Source organism: Notolabrus celidotus, chromosome 22 (genome assembly GCF_009762535.1).
Source record: "Notolabrus celidotus isolate fNotCel1 chromosome 22, fNotCel1.pri, whole genome shotgun sequence".
NCBI classification, from domain to species: Eukaryota; Metazoa; Chordata; class Actinopteri; order Labriformes; family Labridae; genus Notolabrus; species Notolabrus celidotus.
Genome location: NC_048293.1, coordinates 20,870,726 through 20,888,314, shown reverse-complemented (window position 1 = coordinate 20,888,314; position 17,589 = coordinate 20,870,726). Strand labels below are relative to the sequence as shown.

Below are 17,589 nucleotides of genomic sequence, written 5' to 3'. Positions count from 1 at the left end.
TAAAATAGAATAAAATAAAATAAAGTTAAAATAAAATGAAATAAAATATGGCAACTATTACAGATATATACACACTATGTACACTTCTATCTGATAAATACATTGATTGATTGATAAAACACAGACCAATGAGGTTAAATACTGCACTTGATTAAACGCACACATATGTTTTAGCCTGTTTACTGGATATAAATGATGACCCTGCTGTGAAAAAGAGGAAGTAAACAGACAAGATAATGTGGCTTTAACTCTCAGCCCTCCTCCTTGAGAGAAATATGACATCACTCATGAACGCAGCCAATCAGAGGGCTGCTACGCTGAAGCTGGAGGAGCACTCCGTGAGTCCGTGTAGTCAGTGTGCATTTGGATGTGTGTATGTGTGTGAGTGTGCGTGTGTGCGTGTCTGAATGCGAACAAGTTCTTATTATATAGTATTTTGTAATTCCCTAACATCTTTGAATCAAGCTGTGGGAGTAACGGCGCGTGAGCCATCTTTCAGGGTCGCGTGAGGCAAAGAATCCGACTTATACTTACTGCAACTCCGGACTGAAGGCTCCAATGAACTCGAAAATAACAAGTTTGCGTCGCAGAGCTCCAGAAAACAAGACACATCTACGCAGTTTAACCATTTTTGGGTTGTCTTCTCTGACTCTGCGATAACTTGGAGCTGGCTCCTGCATCTGCTGATTTGATTGTTTTATTTTTAGTGCTTTGCAGTCCAGTGATAGTCCTGCGTGCCTTCCTTTAAATGTGTACAATCGCTCATGAAGTAACAGTGAACGTCACATTACGCACAGTAATAAAAGCTGTAAGGGGATAAGCCATAAACTGCGCAGAAAAATGCTAAAGACGCTCACGAAGAAGCTCAGAAGACATTCCCTGAATGAGATACATCCTTTCCAGCTGAAGGTAAGTTTTGTCTCAATCACTCCACATCCGAATGACTGTAAATATTGTTTATCATAACAAAAACACGCTCCTCTGTAGGGAGACTTGTTTGTGCACAGCGTGCCTTTACTTTTGTCTTGTGACTCTCCCATTTGAAGGCCAGTTCACTACGCAGCTTTAACACAGACTCTAACCTTGCATGAACAAGGTTAGAGTGAGTTCATTTACACTCTCCCTTTCTGTTTCTCTTTCCCCACACACACTCACACTGTTACTACACTGTGACACATACAGCACGCTACTTTACAGGTTCCTGGCCTCTGGTATTTCTGATGAGCAATTATGATACCTGGATTTGCAAAGTGCATTACTTCCAACATCAAAGTCTCCTGTGTGGATGTGATATTAACACAGAATCTTATTTTGTTGTCTTTTTGTGTTATCACTGCCTAATCTGACTCAACAGGCAGAAATCTGGACCCCCAAAAACTGTACTCCATGATAATATGACACTACAGGTGTGCAATAACCTTTGACTATACAGAAGTTTGATGGTCTACAATAATAAATTACACTAACACACATCTCTGTCTTGTGTCCACTAAAGCAGGGGTTCCCAAAGTGATTCAGATTCAGATTCAGACAACTTTATTAATCCCAAGAAGGGCAATTTATAGCTTACCATACAACAACCATACAACATTTAACATCTACAACACATCCATCATATATACATGCTACAAGTCACGCACCAGGTCTGTACATGGGACCAGAGGGTCTGTGGAGGACAGCATAAGTTAATGTAATAAATAAATAACAGTAAAATACGACAACGATTAAAAGACGATATAATCTCTTGTCATACCAATGTTATTTAAAATGACTAGAAAGACTGCCATCTGAGGGGGTCCCGAGACACAAATGGGGGTGTCGTGAGATGCCTCATCTAGAAATAGTACATTTTACCCATTATAGTAAAAAATATAGACAAAAAAAGCAGCAAAAAACTTGAAATAAAACCTTGAAAATAGAAAATGTAATGTGTTTTCTACCTTTCTTTTTGCCACATGACTCCTAAGTTTAGGGTTAGTGACCAGTTAATTCTCAAAAGCATCAGTAGCAGCAGGTTAATTCATAAAAGGCACAGGAAACACAGACACATGATCAGATAAGTAGGCTAATTTTCTGCAGACCAGCTAAATGAAGCCACACTAAATCACTTTGACGGACAGTGGGGGTCGCGAGTCTTTGGCATCTGTATTTTGGGGGTCGCAGGCTGAAAAGTTTGGGAACCCCTGCCTTAAAGCACATCCGAGATGCACCGATCTTTAACATGATGTGTGTTCTTACTGGCTTTAATTATTGTCAAACTTTATATAAAACAAGCTAGGGGTCCCTCAGCTAGCAGCCCCTCCACACATGCTGCATCCTCTCTGATTTGTTGAGACAAACAGGTCTGTTTGTTGTTTAGACGAGAAGATCTTTGTGTATTTTATGAAAAGCCTTTTTAACATCGACCACAAAAGGAATCCAAACATAAAAACAAATGTGCTGCGTCTGCTGAAAGTTCAAACAAAGACTGGTTTTCAAAGTGGACCAGCTTTATTCAGTGTTGCTCTGACTAATGTTACATTAATCACATCAACAAGCAATACACAGTCTAATGTTACATTACCCACGAGCACAGCAACAACAGTTGTTGTTTACTATCAGTTACTGGTTGCTTTAAGGCACTTCTAAGCTCTTCAACACGTTAATTAACCACGTCAGAGGGATTTGACTCCTCGTGCTTACAGGACCGGGCCAGATGTTTACAGTGAGGAATCTGGAGAGCTACACTGCTGCACAAACACATCAGTTAACATGTGGCCAGTCAACAAACTCTCCCACTTACAGATGGAGGCTCAAACACTCTTAAAGTGGGGATCAGCTGAGTGTTGTTTTGGCAAAAGATACGATCAGTGTGTCAAAACTCATCGTCTTGAGTCTTCTGTTGTTTAAGTGAGAGCTACAGCACAAAGTGTGAAAGGAGAAGTAACATAAGATTGTTTCTGATCATGATTTATCAGGATATTTAAGTACTAAATGAGATACACATTGAGCTTCAGTGGTTCCCCAACACTCCTCAACAGTACAGTCCACACTGCTTATTGTGTTACGTAAACTGTATAAAGTATGGACGTGGTCTCGATGATGTTGCTTTCTGGAGCTGAGTTTTGAAGCATATTGACGGTGGTTGCGATGTTGGAAATGCTGACTCAACCTCGACCTAACAAGAGGCGAAGAGGCGGGCTTGAGGCGGCCTTCAGCCTCCTTGCTAAGAGCTAGAGTGTGCCTGCCTGTCAGTCAAGTCGGCATGCCCCTTATTATGCAAAACTCACAACCATATCTATTTTGCCGTTTAAAGATGAGCCTCTCAACATGGATGTACATGTTGCCTCAGGGGCTTTTGTCGCCAGCCTCAAGTGGACACTCGAGGAACTGCAGCGTTAAGCATTTGCACATTGCCTTCATTTCTTAAGACTGGAGGTTGCCGCAACTGCAGCTTTAAGCTTGTTTCCAAAGCTCAACTTCTTTAGCTTGAGCTAGTTTGGTTTAACTTCAGGATACATTCAATGTTAAGGTTCTCTTGAAGGTTTTTAATCAGAGCTGTGTATTTACCTGATTCATCTTCCTCTCCAAAACAAACAGTCTGTTGGGAGGCTGCTAGCCGAGTTGTGGTTTCTTCCTCTGAAGAGAAAGGGTCAAACTGTCTCTTGCAGAGGGAAGTGGTCATATTGTCCAGTGTTTACTTCACATGCTAGAAAGAAGTAAATACTGACCAGCTACTGTTGCTGTTTTTGCAATTTCATGCTGTTTGAGTACATATTCAGGGGAAGTGTGCAAAGTTTATCATCATCGTCAAACTTTCAGCTCGACTCTTTGGAAATAATTCTATACCCAATACCAAGTTTTGAGGTCAGAGTGTCTGCTGCTGCTGTTGTTGTGGACACGTTGTTGACTATAAGAACTTTAAACACACCCATAATAAATATGTAAACACAACATTTCAGTAAGAAACTTATGTTAACAAGCTGTTATGGTCGCAATATCTCCACTTCTCCACAGTGAGTCCATGCAAAGCACTCCTCAATTGTCCCTGCCTGCTCACTTTGCCTCTGCTCAGTGAGTAGAGGGGTGAATTGTATCCTGTATGGGTCACTAACTCACTCCGTCCACAACAATATTGAGTGTCAACCATCTGTATAGTCGCATGGCAGCCATTTTGTGCCAAAGTGCCCCCTGTTCAAAGGCCTGGCTGAGGAAGCAGGGCAAAGTGTGCCGTCCTCTGTTGTCTTCTGTTGTTGTGATGTTTGTTGCTCTGCTCGGCGGTATGGTTCCTTCTGCTCCAAGTGGTTAGTGTCATGGAAAAAAATGAACTGTGACTCATTTGCTTACACTGTTAACTGTTCACAAAAGTTTCATCCACCATTGGCTCTACCTCCAAAACTGATACTTGAACTAAAAACACAACACATCCTCTGAAAATAACCACGATTATTAAATCAGCAGGATTCAATTATGGTAAAAAAAACCCATCAGTTTTCACCTGTTGACGTCTTTGGAAGTTATCACAGGGCCCGTTCTAAGATCTTTAAAATTGTTAATGTGAATTTATTCAGTAAAACAGATTGTAGAAGACCCAAAACAAAACAGCAAATCACCTCTGAAGAAAAGAGCTTAAAGATTATTCTGGAATACGACAACCTGGAAAGGTAATTTTTAGCATTTGAATCATTTGGATCTAGGGTTTGCATGAAAGCTGTTCAATGTTAAGCTTCTGTTCTATGTTCCTTTTCTCAAATCATAACAACATTTTTTACACATGAGTCCTCCTCCAAGACTTTGTGGATGATTCAGAAGTTTAAATTTACTTGTAAAGAGCAAATCCACAGGTGCATTCGAGAGCTCACATTGCTCTGCAAAACCCTGATCTCAAATGTAATCGTAATGCAAAACAGCATTGGAGCCAAATACAGCAGTTAATGACAAACTTTGTCACTGACTGATTTGAAGATAACACTTTTATAATACACTCTATTATGACACTCATGTGGCAGCAGCAGTAGAGAGACATTCCGTTTTTTCAGACATCATTTTAACACTTGATTCCAGCAGAAAACTATCTTTTGAATCTGCAGGGTGCATAGTTTTCAGGAACATTTGTGGCCACCTTCAAGTGTTCCAAGTCATGCACATGTCCTAGCTGTATTAGCTCACCACATAGAGTACTATTAAGTCAGACAGGAAGCTTGTGGCTAAAGGAGCTAGATTTGCAGGCCTTGAAGCCCTGACAGAGTATATTGGAGAGGTGGTAGTTTTATGTTTTAACAGCTTTATTCAGTGATTGATTGGTTATAATTATTAAAGGGTCTTTTTGGTGTCAGAAAATATGAATCCAGGGGTCTCAAACCATGTGTGGAAGAGACTAGAAATCCAGGTAGAAATGGCTACAGACTAAGGTCTCTCAGTCTGTTCCAGGCCACAGACTAAAGCCTGGTTTATACTTGTATGTTGAATCTACACCATAGATCCATGCAGCCCTTTTCTTACGCAGAATCTTACTCACATAGCCTGACGCCTCAAAAATGTAACTATGCATCGCATCACATTTCCTGCTTTTACAACATTTGAGGAGTTGCCATACAGCGGTTGTAAATTCCATCTCCTCTGATGTCTCCTCTATGTTCTAATTCGCCGTAGTTGCTATATGGTTAACTGCTACTCAACATTTATCAGCTCCAACTTCAACACAATACTCTTACTATAATACACACAGAGCCGCCATAGTTTCCTGTGCACAAGCAAGGACTGGACACTGGTGATATGACTAGCACGGAAATCACACTGCCAAGTAGCGTAACACGGACCCTCCGATGCAAAGGTATGTAGTCTGCTGCTACGATGGTGTGTCTACAACGTTGGGTCATTGCAGAAGTGTAAACCAGGCTTATGTCAACTGAGGGCACTGATGGCCAGAGTAAGGACATATTATGCAGCTGTACCCCAGAGTTACAGAGCACACAACTGTAGGAGTTATTTGCTTTCAATCTTACTAAGATAGAGATAAAGGTTGAAAATGTGCAAACTTTCCCTTTAATAAAGGTCAAAGTAAGTCACATATTAGGTGTATTATTATGTTCTACACTGTCACCTAAATTTCCCCTTTCACTAATCAATAACAGCTTACCTAACCTCCTTTTTCACAAGTCACTCAGATAATATTTGAGTTTGAAGTCTGTTTCTGGACTCTGTGGCCATTTCAGGATAGTTGGAAAGAGGCTAAATGTCTCTCAAGGCCTGTTGTGTTGTGTTGTGGTGTGGTGTGTGTCCCCGGAGCTTCTACTAATCATGACTGCTTACTTACTTAATATGCCACACTATGAGGAAGATCACCAGAGTGTGAGGGGAAGAGAAGCAACCATCTCTGACCCTGTGATGAGTGTTTTCAATGAGAAGGGGAATGGAGTGTGACAGTGTCCATGTCAGTGTGTGAGGACAGAGCAAAGCTGATATGTGTGTGAACTGGGCGGTGTGTGTGTGTACGCTGTGACATTGCCATTGATCCAGCTTAGCAAGCTGCTCAGCGATGCAGGGGACTGACAAGGATTTCATTCAACTGTTCTTGACACACAAACACACACGTCTTTGTCTGTCTTTGTATGTATCCACAAAAGCAGTTTTTATGCTTTATTTGTGCAGTCTCACTTTCACATTGTGTCTTTAGTACACTCAGTGATATAAAGTAGTCTGAAAATTACAAGTGTGAGACAATAACAGATGAAATGTTGAGCATAATTTTACATCCTGTACTTTATGAAGCTCTTCATGTCTCTGGAGACATGTTTTCTGCACTGGAGCTGCATTTGGGATTCATAAAAATGGGCATATCATTTTGTCTTTGCAACTTTTTACACATATTTTGGAGAACTATGCGGAAAAGCTCTCCACAGCAGGAAGACACGTGGTTAAATTTCTCCATATTTTGTATATTAGATGTGATGTGTCACCCATTAGTTTGTGGGCTATGGTATAAAAGCTCAGGATGTGACATTTTTGTGGTTGTCATCTTTGTCTCTTTTGTGAGAGAGGTGACCATATTTGGAAGAGAGTGCAGATCTGCAGAGGAGGGAGGGGTTGGCTAACACCTAGATGAGATTCAATCCAAGTGCTAGCTTGAATATTAGTAGTAGTATGCTGCTATTATCAAGCTTATAAATCAATCAACCAAGCTTTGTTTAAAGAGCAGCTTTCATACAATTAAAATGCAACTCAAAGTGCTTTAAAGTGAGTTGGAAAAACAAGAAAGATGAAGAAATATTAAAAACAAAAAATTGATTTTGAAGTAGAGACTAGCGCACACCAGCAGCAAAAAAATATGTGTAATTAAAATAAGTTAAAGCATCAAAATCAAAATAAGTTAAAGCATCAAAATAAAAAATAAAAAGTTCAAATAATAAATGATAAATTATAGTAAATAATCAAATTATATTAAATAAAAAGAAGGGTAAAAATATCAATAAAACTGAGTAGACAAATAGTAAAAAAACAAGAAGTTAAGAATTAAAAAATTAAATAAAAAAATTAAAATCAATATTAAACATTAAAAGAATACAGTTATGCAAACCTGCATAAAAGCCAGACTGCATAGATATGTTTTTATTTTACACTCCTCTCAGATCCTCTGGCTGGCAGCTTCATTTTATAAAAGCTTTAAACAGAACAGTTTTACCATGTAAATAAATATTAGACTCCTTAGAGCGTCTTTTATAACAACATATGTAAAGTTGAAGAAGACTTTAGATTTGCTGTAGCCATGACATGTGAATCACAAGCCAGCAATGTGCTTTAATACCCTGCTTTATTATCCATTTTACTGTAAAAAGGTTTATAATTAACAAATAAACACCATGCAGTGGTTGAAGACGATGTTAAACAAGCAACTGAGATTATAAACTATGAAGGAAAATGTTTATTAAACTTAAATAAAGGCTCTTTTCTAAGCCGGTGGCGTCATCATCTGCAAGCCCTCAGGAAGATCCAAATGTTCAGCCACATTAGCTTCACTTTTAAGACTTGGCTGCTCCATTCATTTCCTGAATGCATTTGATTTTCTTAAACACATGCAGAATATACTGTACTGTTATTCTGCCAAGTTGCATTCTGACCTCTTGATGATCTTGAGTCCTCCTGCAAGACTTTGTGGAGGATTCAGACGTTTGGAAAAGTTGGGCCATGCCTCGGGTGCAATCAAGAGCCCATGTTACTCTGCAAACGCTGATCTCAAACATTAATGCAAAGTAGCATTTGAGCCAAATGCAGCAGTTAATGAACAACTTTGTATCTGATTGATTTGATGACAACACTTTTAGGACACACTATTACAAAGACATCATTATTGCAGCAGTACAGGGACACTCAGCTCTTTAAATATCATTTTAACACTTGTTTCCAGCTTAACACATCTCCTTCACCACGTTTGTTTTCACTGAATATGATGCTAATGACTAATAAGTGTGTGGGGAGGGTGTGACTGTGGGCGGCCATGACTGAACATCTGATCATGATGTGTTTGCCCACTCCATGTATAGATTGTGCTTTCTCCTTTGCGTGCGATCTCAAAGTATGAATATATTGCTCGCCTGTGGAGTATTGTCCTCAGAGTTTATTTGAGTCTGTTGTGCCTTTGTAAAAATTACTGTTTACTGTATGGAGAGAGTTTGAATTGGTAAACACACTGTGAAACCGTTTCAGGTTGTAATCTGGGTTTATCACAGTGCTGGAAAACGTATAATAGAAAGAGTCATGGAGCCTCACTTCGAAGTAAAAGTGTGTTACCACATGGCCACCACATTGCCAACACTTTTACATAAAGCTAATAAAATGTTGTATTTTTTCTATTCTTTATGGGTTAAACTGCTTGAAACCAATAATGCAGCTCCATACTTTGGTGCTGGGATAGCAGTGCTTCAGCAGAGAGCAAGGGCTGAACCCTGTTTTTACTTTTCTAACAGGAAAGCCCTGCCATCCTGTCCGACCAGAAACTGAACATCAGTTAGGCAGTTATTTGTTGTTGCTGGCCATGCCAAAGCAACAAACATATCAGATGCTGCTCCCTGAAAAAGACATGCACATTTTCTCCCTCCCTCACACAAACACTCTCAAACTGCATGAAGTACAGATAGCATGTGTAGCAACAACAATTCTGATACCAGATAACCCCCGAGAAAGCAAATGTTTCGGGTGTAAACGCACGCTTGACTGATGGTCTAAAATAGTTAGATGAGTGAAACTTATTCAAATAGTCTGCATGCAGATGCTTTGCTTCACGTTCAGGATGAGACAGTGCATGGTTGAATGTTTTATGGTTTGTGGGAACTGACCTGCTTTGCATACGTTGTCTATTCAAGTGGTGCATCATGTTACCGGAGTGAGGAAAAGCACTGAGAGTGGAGGCACTGACTCAAACAAAGGTTGTCAGTGAGGTTCAGGTGAGTGTGTGTGTGCATGTATCAGAGGTAGGAGTTACAGCAGCAAAGTGTGACCATGCAGAAGCCGTCATGGTTTAACCTGCAGGTAATAAGGTGTGTGTCTAAACGCTGCAACTCCACGAAAGACAATTTGAGGCTGGGACTTAAAGCAAGCCAGTTCCATAGACTAATGGAAGTAGCCACCTGTTGCTTTGTGAACAGATTTTTCCGATTTTTTGATAAGAGGAAGGGGCGAGAGAGGAACAAGGGTTTGGCAAACTCTTGGTAACCAAGGTTCCAGAGGCCACGTCCAAAACCGGCTCATAAGCCGCCTAATATGATCTCATTTAGTGTTTCCACTGAGTGAGATTATCCCTTTGGTGGCAGCTAACCAGAGTTGTTTACTTGTTGTGACTTGGTCTGTTTAGATAGCCCCTCTTATTTAAATGCTCAACTTAACCATGGATGTAAACATATTAGCAGTCCTAAACGTACAGTGTGTAAATTTGAATATTTAGCAGTCAGATTCTAGATTGAAAACGCTCCCTTGCTCACCCTTCCAATTGGTGAAGCGATGGTGGCCTTGAAGGACAAGAAGCACCTGTGATGCATGATGAATAAGATCCTTAATTTATACAATCAAAGACGTCTATCAATACAAGTTATTTTGCACACAAGAACCACGCTCTTCTTCTTCTACTTCGTCCTGTGCAGTCTGCACGGCCACACTCTAAGTACACAAACTTGTGTGTTGCTAGTTTGTCCATTTAGTGCTGCCGTAGAAACATGGCGGTGCAAGATGGCGGCCTCCATGGAAGAGGAACTGATCCTCCTGAAGTTAGCATAAAAAACCCTTTTTATATTCAGGTGATTGTACACTAATTTAAACATACTTTTGAACGGGGGCGCTGGTGGCCTAGAGGTCTAAGCGGCCCACGTATAGAGGCTATAGTCCTTGTCGCAGAGGTTGCCGGCTCGATTCCCAGCCGGTCGACCATTCACTGCATGTCTTCCCCCACTCTCTACTCCCCACATTTCCTGTCTCTTTTCAGTTGTCCTGTCAATAAAGGCGAAAAAGCCCAAAAATATAACTTATGAATATTATATTCAATTTATACCAAGTCTGCTCTTCTAAATGCTGCTAAATATGACACATTGTATCTTTAAACAATGTATTTATTTTTAGATTTTTAAGTCCAAGGAGACAGAAAATAAATGTGCTAATTCTGAAGCTTTAAAGTGTAAAACATGTTTGAAAAAATCTAAATCATCCTGATGAGCTCATCTCTGAGTGTGAGCACACATTCAAACACCTCAGACTAAACTCCTGTCTCATCTGAGTACAGTCAGACAGGATTTTTAAGCGCTGCCAGCATCACTACATGCTCAGTGTCCCGCAGCAGTAACTTTAAATAAGATTTCAGCTGTTTCATGGATGCTGCCCAACAATAATTCGCTGGAGTGTTCGGTGTAGCTGAGGCCCAGAGCCAACTACGTGCCAAAATATATTTTCTTCCCACAGTTATTCCTTAGTGTAATTTTCCTGTGGAGTTCATGAAGTGAAGCTGTTTAACTTGAGACTCCTCGAGAGCCAACATTTTTTCTGTTTTGTCCGCTGGCTGAGAGCCTGTTCATTGAGAATCTGTCCCACAGCTCGTGTAAGTTTGAAAAGCAGGACGGCTGCTCTCAGGCCTTTTCTAAAATGTCTTAAAGTCTGTCAGTACTTAAACCTAAAACTGAAAAAATCAGCCTGTTCGTCTTTATTGTGCTACAAATACCTTACTCTGGAATGTTTACAGTGGTTTGTTTAGCCTTCTTTGGTTTGTCTTTGTTGACATATTTTGAATCCATAAATAAAAAAGCATACACACTTTGCTGAACAAGTAGATGAAATTGCATCGATTGGATCCTATTGAAATATCACGGCTGTTTGACTACAGTTTTGTCAGTTTTAGCCGAAAAGATAAATTAATTGCAAACAAAGCCATGTCACAATTGTGTTCTCAAACTATAATTTTACCAGATAAGGTCCTTTTGTCAGTTAGTGAGCTAAAGTTAGAGTTAGTTTGGCTCAGACTTAACACTGAAGCCCCGCTGATGAAATCTGGAGAAGTTTAGTTTCTACCTGAAGCTGCTTTGTTAGTGTTTTGACCTGTTTCAGTCACTTTGTCTGTTGACTTTAGACTCTTATCAACCTCTGCAGATAATTCGACTCATGGTAAAATCCTTGTAGAGCATAAACTCAGAGGGAATCATCCTAAAAGATAATCTAATAACAGCCATGGTAACAGCTCAGCTCACAGTCCCTCTGAACACATGGTATCAGGACAACTCAGGGGTGTTTTGAAGCAGCTTATGTCCTAGTCATGTAAACAAAAAGATTTCAGACTAACCTACAAGTCTAAAGGTAAGAAAACAGTCAAACTAGGCACAATTTATTCAACACAGCAAAACACAAGTTTACAGATTCTAGGAGTAAACAATGTCACTATGTACTGAGTGTGGCTAAAGTTAGCAGATCTAGCACCACCAGCCTTCAGTCCTCCTTAATGTGGTTAATGTCCACATGACTGTGCTGACACACAGACACAGCTTACAGACAACTTTATCTCGATTTCCTGAATCAAAATACAGACATACTGTACTGCGGTACGAGCTGCCGTCTGTTGTTTATGCTTGTTTACATCCAGGTAGTAAAGCATTATTGCATTATGGCAGCAGCTGTTAACCAGAGCAGCCCTGGTTAGTGGTGGGTGGCTAAGCTGTAGCTTAGACACTACATATGACTGTATTTCTGACCTACAGTGATATAAATATTAATCACTTTTATAACTGACTGGTAATTCTGGTGCAGATTGGAAAAGTTGACATTGTTTTCCCATATAGACGACAGAATGCAAACATCCCCAGCTTTTACTCTTTTCAGTCAATGTGTCTGTTAGTTTTTGGACGTTTGAAGAACTCTGCAGATAATTTGGATCTCAGTCAAAACTTTATAAACCATTAACCTAGAAGGAATCAACTTAAAACAAGCAGATCACCTAGTATCAAGCTATAGCTAACATTTGAGACAACTTAGCTCACAGTCCCTTCAAAAACTTCTAAAACTTGTGTCCTTTTGTGGAAATGAAGGAAAACCTCATATCAGAACTACAGTGGGATTTGTGATGAGAGGAAATAGATTTAAAGTTTTGTTTTTCTACACAGACAGTGTCTGTTCAAAGACACATTTCTTATAAAACAGAGTGACCAGTCTGTGAAATTAAACTGTGGAATTCACACTTCACATTAATTGAACACTGTCTTCCCCTATTGGACTCTGAGGCCCCGGCTCCTTTCTCCCCTCTTTTTGAAAAGCTTCAGAGAAAAGAGGAGGTGTGTGCGTATGTGTTCGTGTGTGTGTGTGTGTGTGTGTGTGTGTGTGTGTGTGTGTGTGTACTACGAGAAGGGAGGACACTGTGAATGTTTGTGTGGATGTGTGTAAGCATACATACACAGACGCACAAGCACAGATGGCAGCTGCTCAGCGAGGCCTCGGAGTGGTAATTACCGAGTGTGAGGCGCATTACTTAACTCTTAGCGTTGCAGTCTGCAGGGTTCCTGTATTGTTGCTACTGGAACAGACGAGGAATTGAATTTAAAGAGACAGACTGGTTCAGGTCAGGTTGTGGGGGAAAAAAAAGAAATCTGTATAAAGAATGTAACTCAGAGAAAGCTATAACTCAATTTGTCCTACATTTGTGATGGCCATAAAAATTGTCTTTTAAAAAATGTTGAAGTTTCTGTAAGAAGCTCATCATGCACATTTGAAGACTCCAGAAAAGACGCATTAAAACAGTTGTTGCCCTTTTGTCTGCAAAACCGAATACTCCTACTACCCTGATTACATCGCTAATGAAAAAGAATATCTTCCAGCTTTCCCATTAACATACAGCTGTACACACTGTGGTTAACCCCAGCCTTGCCAACAGTTGGCGAGTTGGTTTGCCTGCAACGCACAGAGCTGAGTGTTTACAGGCATGAGGCGGTGCTACAAACTGCATGAGAAGAAACAAAGTAAACAACTGAGTCATATGCCCTTTTCACATCTGCACTCCTGAAAGCTTCTATAAAAACTTCAGGACATCAAGCCTCTGAAATTTGACAGAGTTTGCTTATTCACACAAGTGTTACAGCGTAAAGTTCTCCATGCTGAGGGGTCTCAGGAGGCAAGGAGGCAGGACATGACATAACACAGGCACTGTGGAAATCCCTGTGTAATGTCTGTGAGAAATCCTGACAGGCAGAGCTGAGTGCGATGCTGTGATGACTTTCTTGCCTTTATATCACTTCTATATGTAATCAGGAGTGCTCACATATCATCAAGAGGAAAGGAACATGCAAGAGTGTGAAGCAGCTTCTTTGTGTGTAAAAATATCGTACCGGTCACATGATAGAGACATCATCACCACCTCGGCCATGTGGGGAATTTTACTGACTTACCAGCTGAGTTCACCCTGCAGGAATTTTACAAGGTGGCTAGCAGGAAGAAGTCTGAGTAAAGTTGGGGCGAAAATGTTGCCATTTGCATTCACACACGCAGCTCACCCCAAAGTTTAGTGCATGTGTGTATACAGCTTTACACTTATGTTCCGAATTAGTCCAAAGAAGGCTCCTAAACCTGACAAACATCTACTGATTGACTGTCTTTATCATAAAAATGCAACTTCTCTGAAGCCTTAATTGTAATTTAAATCCAGTATGTAGTCTGCTTTAATACTGCTTATGCCACATTCTGCTCACTGGGATTGACGTGATTTACATTGATGTTATAATTAAAAACCAAGCGGCCATCTCCGGTCTCAAAATATATAGCCCATGCAGAAGTGTTATAAACTGCAATTCATCGAGAATCCGCTTGAGGCTGGCTGCAGAAACACCAGAAACCACATACACACCCATTCAAAAAGACGACCTACTTACATCATGATATCTGACAAAACACCTGAAAAGGTCAAGTGCAGGATTAATGACATTAAAGCTGACAGGGATTCATAGAGAAGTGATAAGGTGTGTTTTTGAGGGTCGACCATGTTGCATACTTGAACTACAGCATTATCTTGATTCCATTTCCAGATTTCGTACCATGGCAGTGGAGAGGGAGGGGAGAGCGATGACTCAGAAGGGGAGAACCAGGAGCTTGCACAGATTGACAGAGGTAAGTGTTCTCTGAAACCAAAGGATCTCCTCTGCAAACACATGACGGTCTGCCTCGACACTTATTGATTCTCACGCTCTATAATTAGATGTTTGGAGCCGACAGATGGTTTGTTTGCAGATAAAAGCGTTCACACTTTATTTTGCTAAGTTATTTTAAGGATTGTACGCCTTTATTTAGAGGATGGGACAGTGGATAGAGCAGGAAACTGGGAGAATGGGACACAGGTTGGATTAGAACCCCGGCCAACCACGTTGAAGACTGCAGTCTCTAAACGTGATGCTCGACTTGAGCACAATGCCAAACTGGCACCAACAGCATGAGCACTTGTTTGTTGTAACTCTGTCCCCACCTTCTTCTTTGACCTGATTTCTGTTTATTGACTCCTGTAGAGAGACGGAGAAATTGCGCCCTCACCCCTTTGGCCACCAGCCAGCAGCACAACCAGGGTCCCCTCTCTCCAGCCCGGTTACGTCGCCTCCGCCTCCTTTTAGATGCCAATCTGGATCGTCACTCTTCAGAAGAGGAGCTGGAGCGAATCAGCTGTGGCGACAACAGGAAGTGGGTGTCGGCTATTCCCCAGCGACACGGCGATCACCACAGCAGCGCCTCCAGTGACGAGGAGGTGCGGGACCTCTTTGGCTGCGGGTCACCGGCTGCGTCTGTCAGGCCGCTGGTTGAGCCCGGTGCTTGCTTGGCAGCCTCCCCCAGCCCTGTTCTCTTCAGCTCCAGTCCACCACGTAGCCTCAAACCGCCCCCCATGAGGTTTCAGCTTCAAGTGGTGCAGCCAGTTGCACGGCCCATCATTTTAACCCACTTTGACCAGTCAGCACCTTACAGAAAGTACCGGCACAGTTACAGCGGAGAGCCAGGGAGGCCCAGTTTGGACCTGGAGAAAATGCAACAGGTTAGTAGTTCAAGCTCTAGATAAATACCTCAAGACCTCTTTCTTACTTAAACAAACATACCAAAATGTCTTTCCAAGTTACATTAGAATGCATCAGGCCTTTGGTGAACATTACTACTGTTAGGGTCTCCAGGAGAGTGTAAACATCATTGTTATGATATCAGATCAAGTCCAATGAGAAGATATTGATCACACATCGGTCATGCATTACATCATATGTAGTGAAATGGGTTTGGTGTCTGTCCAGTGAAGGAATTGACACATTTATTTGTGCAAATGAAAGTACAATACAACATCTGTAAAGAAGTACAAAGGTATTTTCCATTACTTCAAAACCCAAGGCTTCATTGTAACATGTTTGGGATCTTGATGACTAATACTTCAGGTATAACAAGAGCTGTATCTGCTCCAGTCTGCAGCTGCAACATGGACTGGACTGGATTTTTTTTACCACCTTCAAAACTTTGCTTCAAATTGTAGTATGCACCTTTAAAAATCAAACGTCTCTCCTCCAAGTCCTTGGACCTGAATCCACCACTTCATACACAACAGTCAGAATTTCATTAACCTTTTTAAGAGATGTAGATCAGCATCTTCAGTGATCTGGGAGGTTAAATTACTGTATACACTACCAGTCAAAAGTTTGGACACACCTTCTCATTCAAGGGTTTATATTTATTTTAATTTTTTGAAACACTGTAGATTAATACTGAAGACATCAAAACTATGAAATAATCTGGTTTTGCCATAATATAGTGTCAAGCTGTCATGAAGGAAAAAGGGGGCTACTTTACAGAATCTAAAATATAAAACATATTCTGGTTAGTTTAACACTTTTTTGTTAATCAAATAATTCCATATATGTTCTTTCATAGTTTTGATGTCTTTGGTATTAATCTACAGTGTTTACAATAATTAAATAAATACAAACCCTTGAATGAGAACGTGTTTCCAAACTTTTGACTGGTAGTGTATGTAAAAGGAATCTGGAGGCCTTGAAGGTATCGATGTTACGGCTGTTTGTGGACGTCAGTGGCAAAAAGTAGAGCTTTGAGTGGACAAACTTTGATCAAAGTTAAAAACTTTTGACAAGTTTTAGTTAATTAGACCCAAAACATGTCATCAAAAGAGGAAGAGGAGATATATATGTTTTATCCAAGCACAAGCTGCTAAACCACTGTGTTAGAATACTCAGACTTTAAAAGTTGTTGCTGGATGAACTGTTTTTGAAACTGTAGCATCATAATGATAAGAACATGAGTGACTATAGCTGGTAAGTAAATGTGGTGAAGTAAGGAATATAAAGAAGCCTTAAGAAATCCCTCAAGAAAAGTCAAAGGACACGTTTCTTATCTTCTCTGCTAAACGAGCCTACAGATACCTCCTAACATTTTACATTTAATACACACACAAGGAGGTATGATGTGTTCCTGCTGGCCAAACTGATTCCATGTTCCGAAATACTTGAAAACATTTCCCCGTATGATGAAGTATATTCTTAGCTTTTTTATAACCATTGATACATGTGCTGTATTTGTGGATGGTCACTGCAGCTATATTTGTATTTACCAGAAAACAATCAAAGTACCAAACAGCAGATGAGCCTCACACTCCCCCCTCCTAAAAAAAACCAACCTCAAACAGGCGGAGGATTTGATCCAAAAATACAATGATGTCCCTGCAGTCTAAACGACTATCCTGCACACGCTCAAACGTGCACGCTCGCACAAGCAAACAAAGTCTTCCCTTTCCATCGCCGGACGCTCGCCACCTCGGTGGTCTGGCTGGAGAGGGATGAAGGAGAGGGAGGCACGGACGGCAGATGTCCGCCCTCGTTTCTCACAAAGGCTGGCAAGTGAGGGGAAACGATGGAGGGGTGGAGGCAGAAGGAGAGGATTAAATAAACAACAGAAAAACGACAGCCACTAATGAGTCATGGAGAAGCTGGTCCACTAATCATTAAAATCCAATAGACTTGTTGGCCCACACTATGGATGGGAAAGGGTGTGTGTGTGTGTGTGTGTGTGTGTGTGTGTGTGTGTGTGTGTGTGTGTGTGTGTGTGTGTGTGTGTGTGTGTGTGTGTGTG

General features: G+C 40.8%; 1 protein-coding gene across 1 annotated transcript in view; it reads left to right on the top strand.

Annotated features, from left to right (window-relative positions):
• The first annotated feature begins 318 nt into the window (after positions 1-318).
• si:dkey-16j16.4 overlaps positions 319-17,589 on the top strand; it is a 28,480-nt gene continuing 11,209 nt past the window's right edge. Inside the window, exons 1-3 of the mRNA XM_034675918.1 lie at positions 319-909; positions 14,514-14,595; positions 14,988-15,502. Coding sequence (XP_034531809.1) covers positions 841-909; positions 14,514-14,595; positions 14,988-15,502 — 666 coding nt within the window. The 5' untranslated portion in view covers positions 319-840. The remainder of the gene's footprint in view (positions 910-14,513; positions 14,596-14,987; positions 15,503-17,589) is intronic.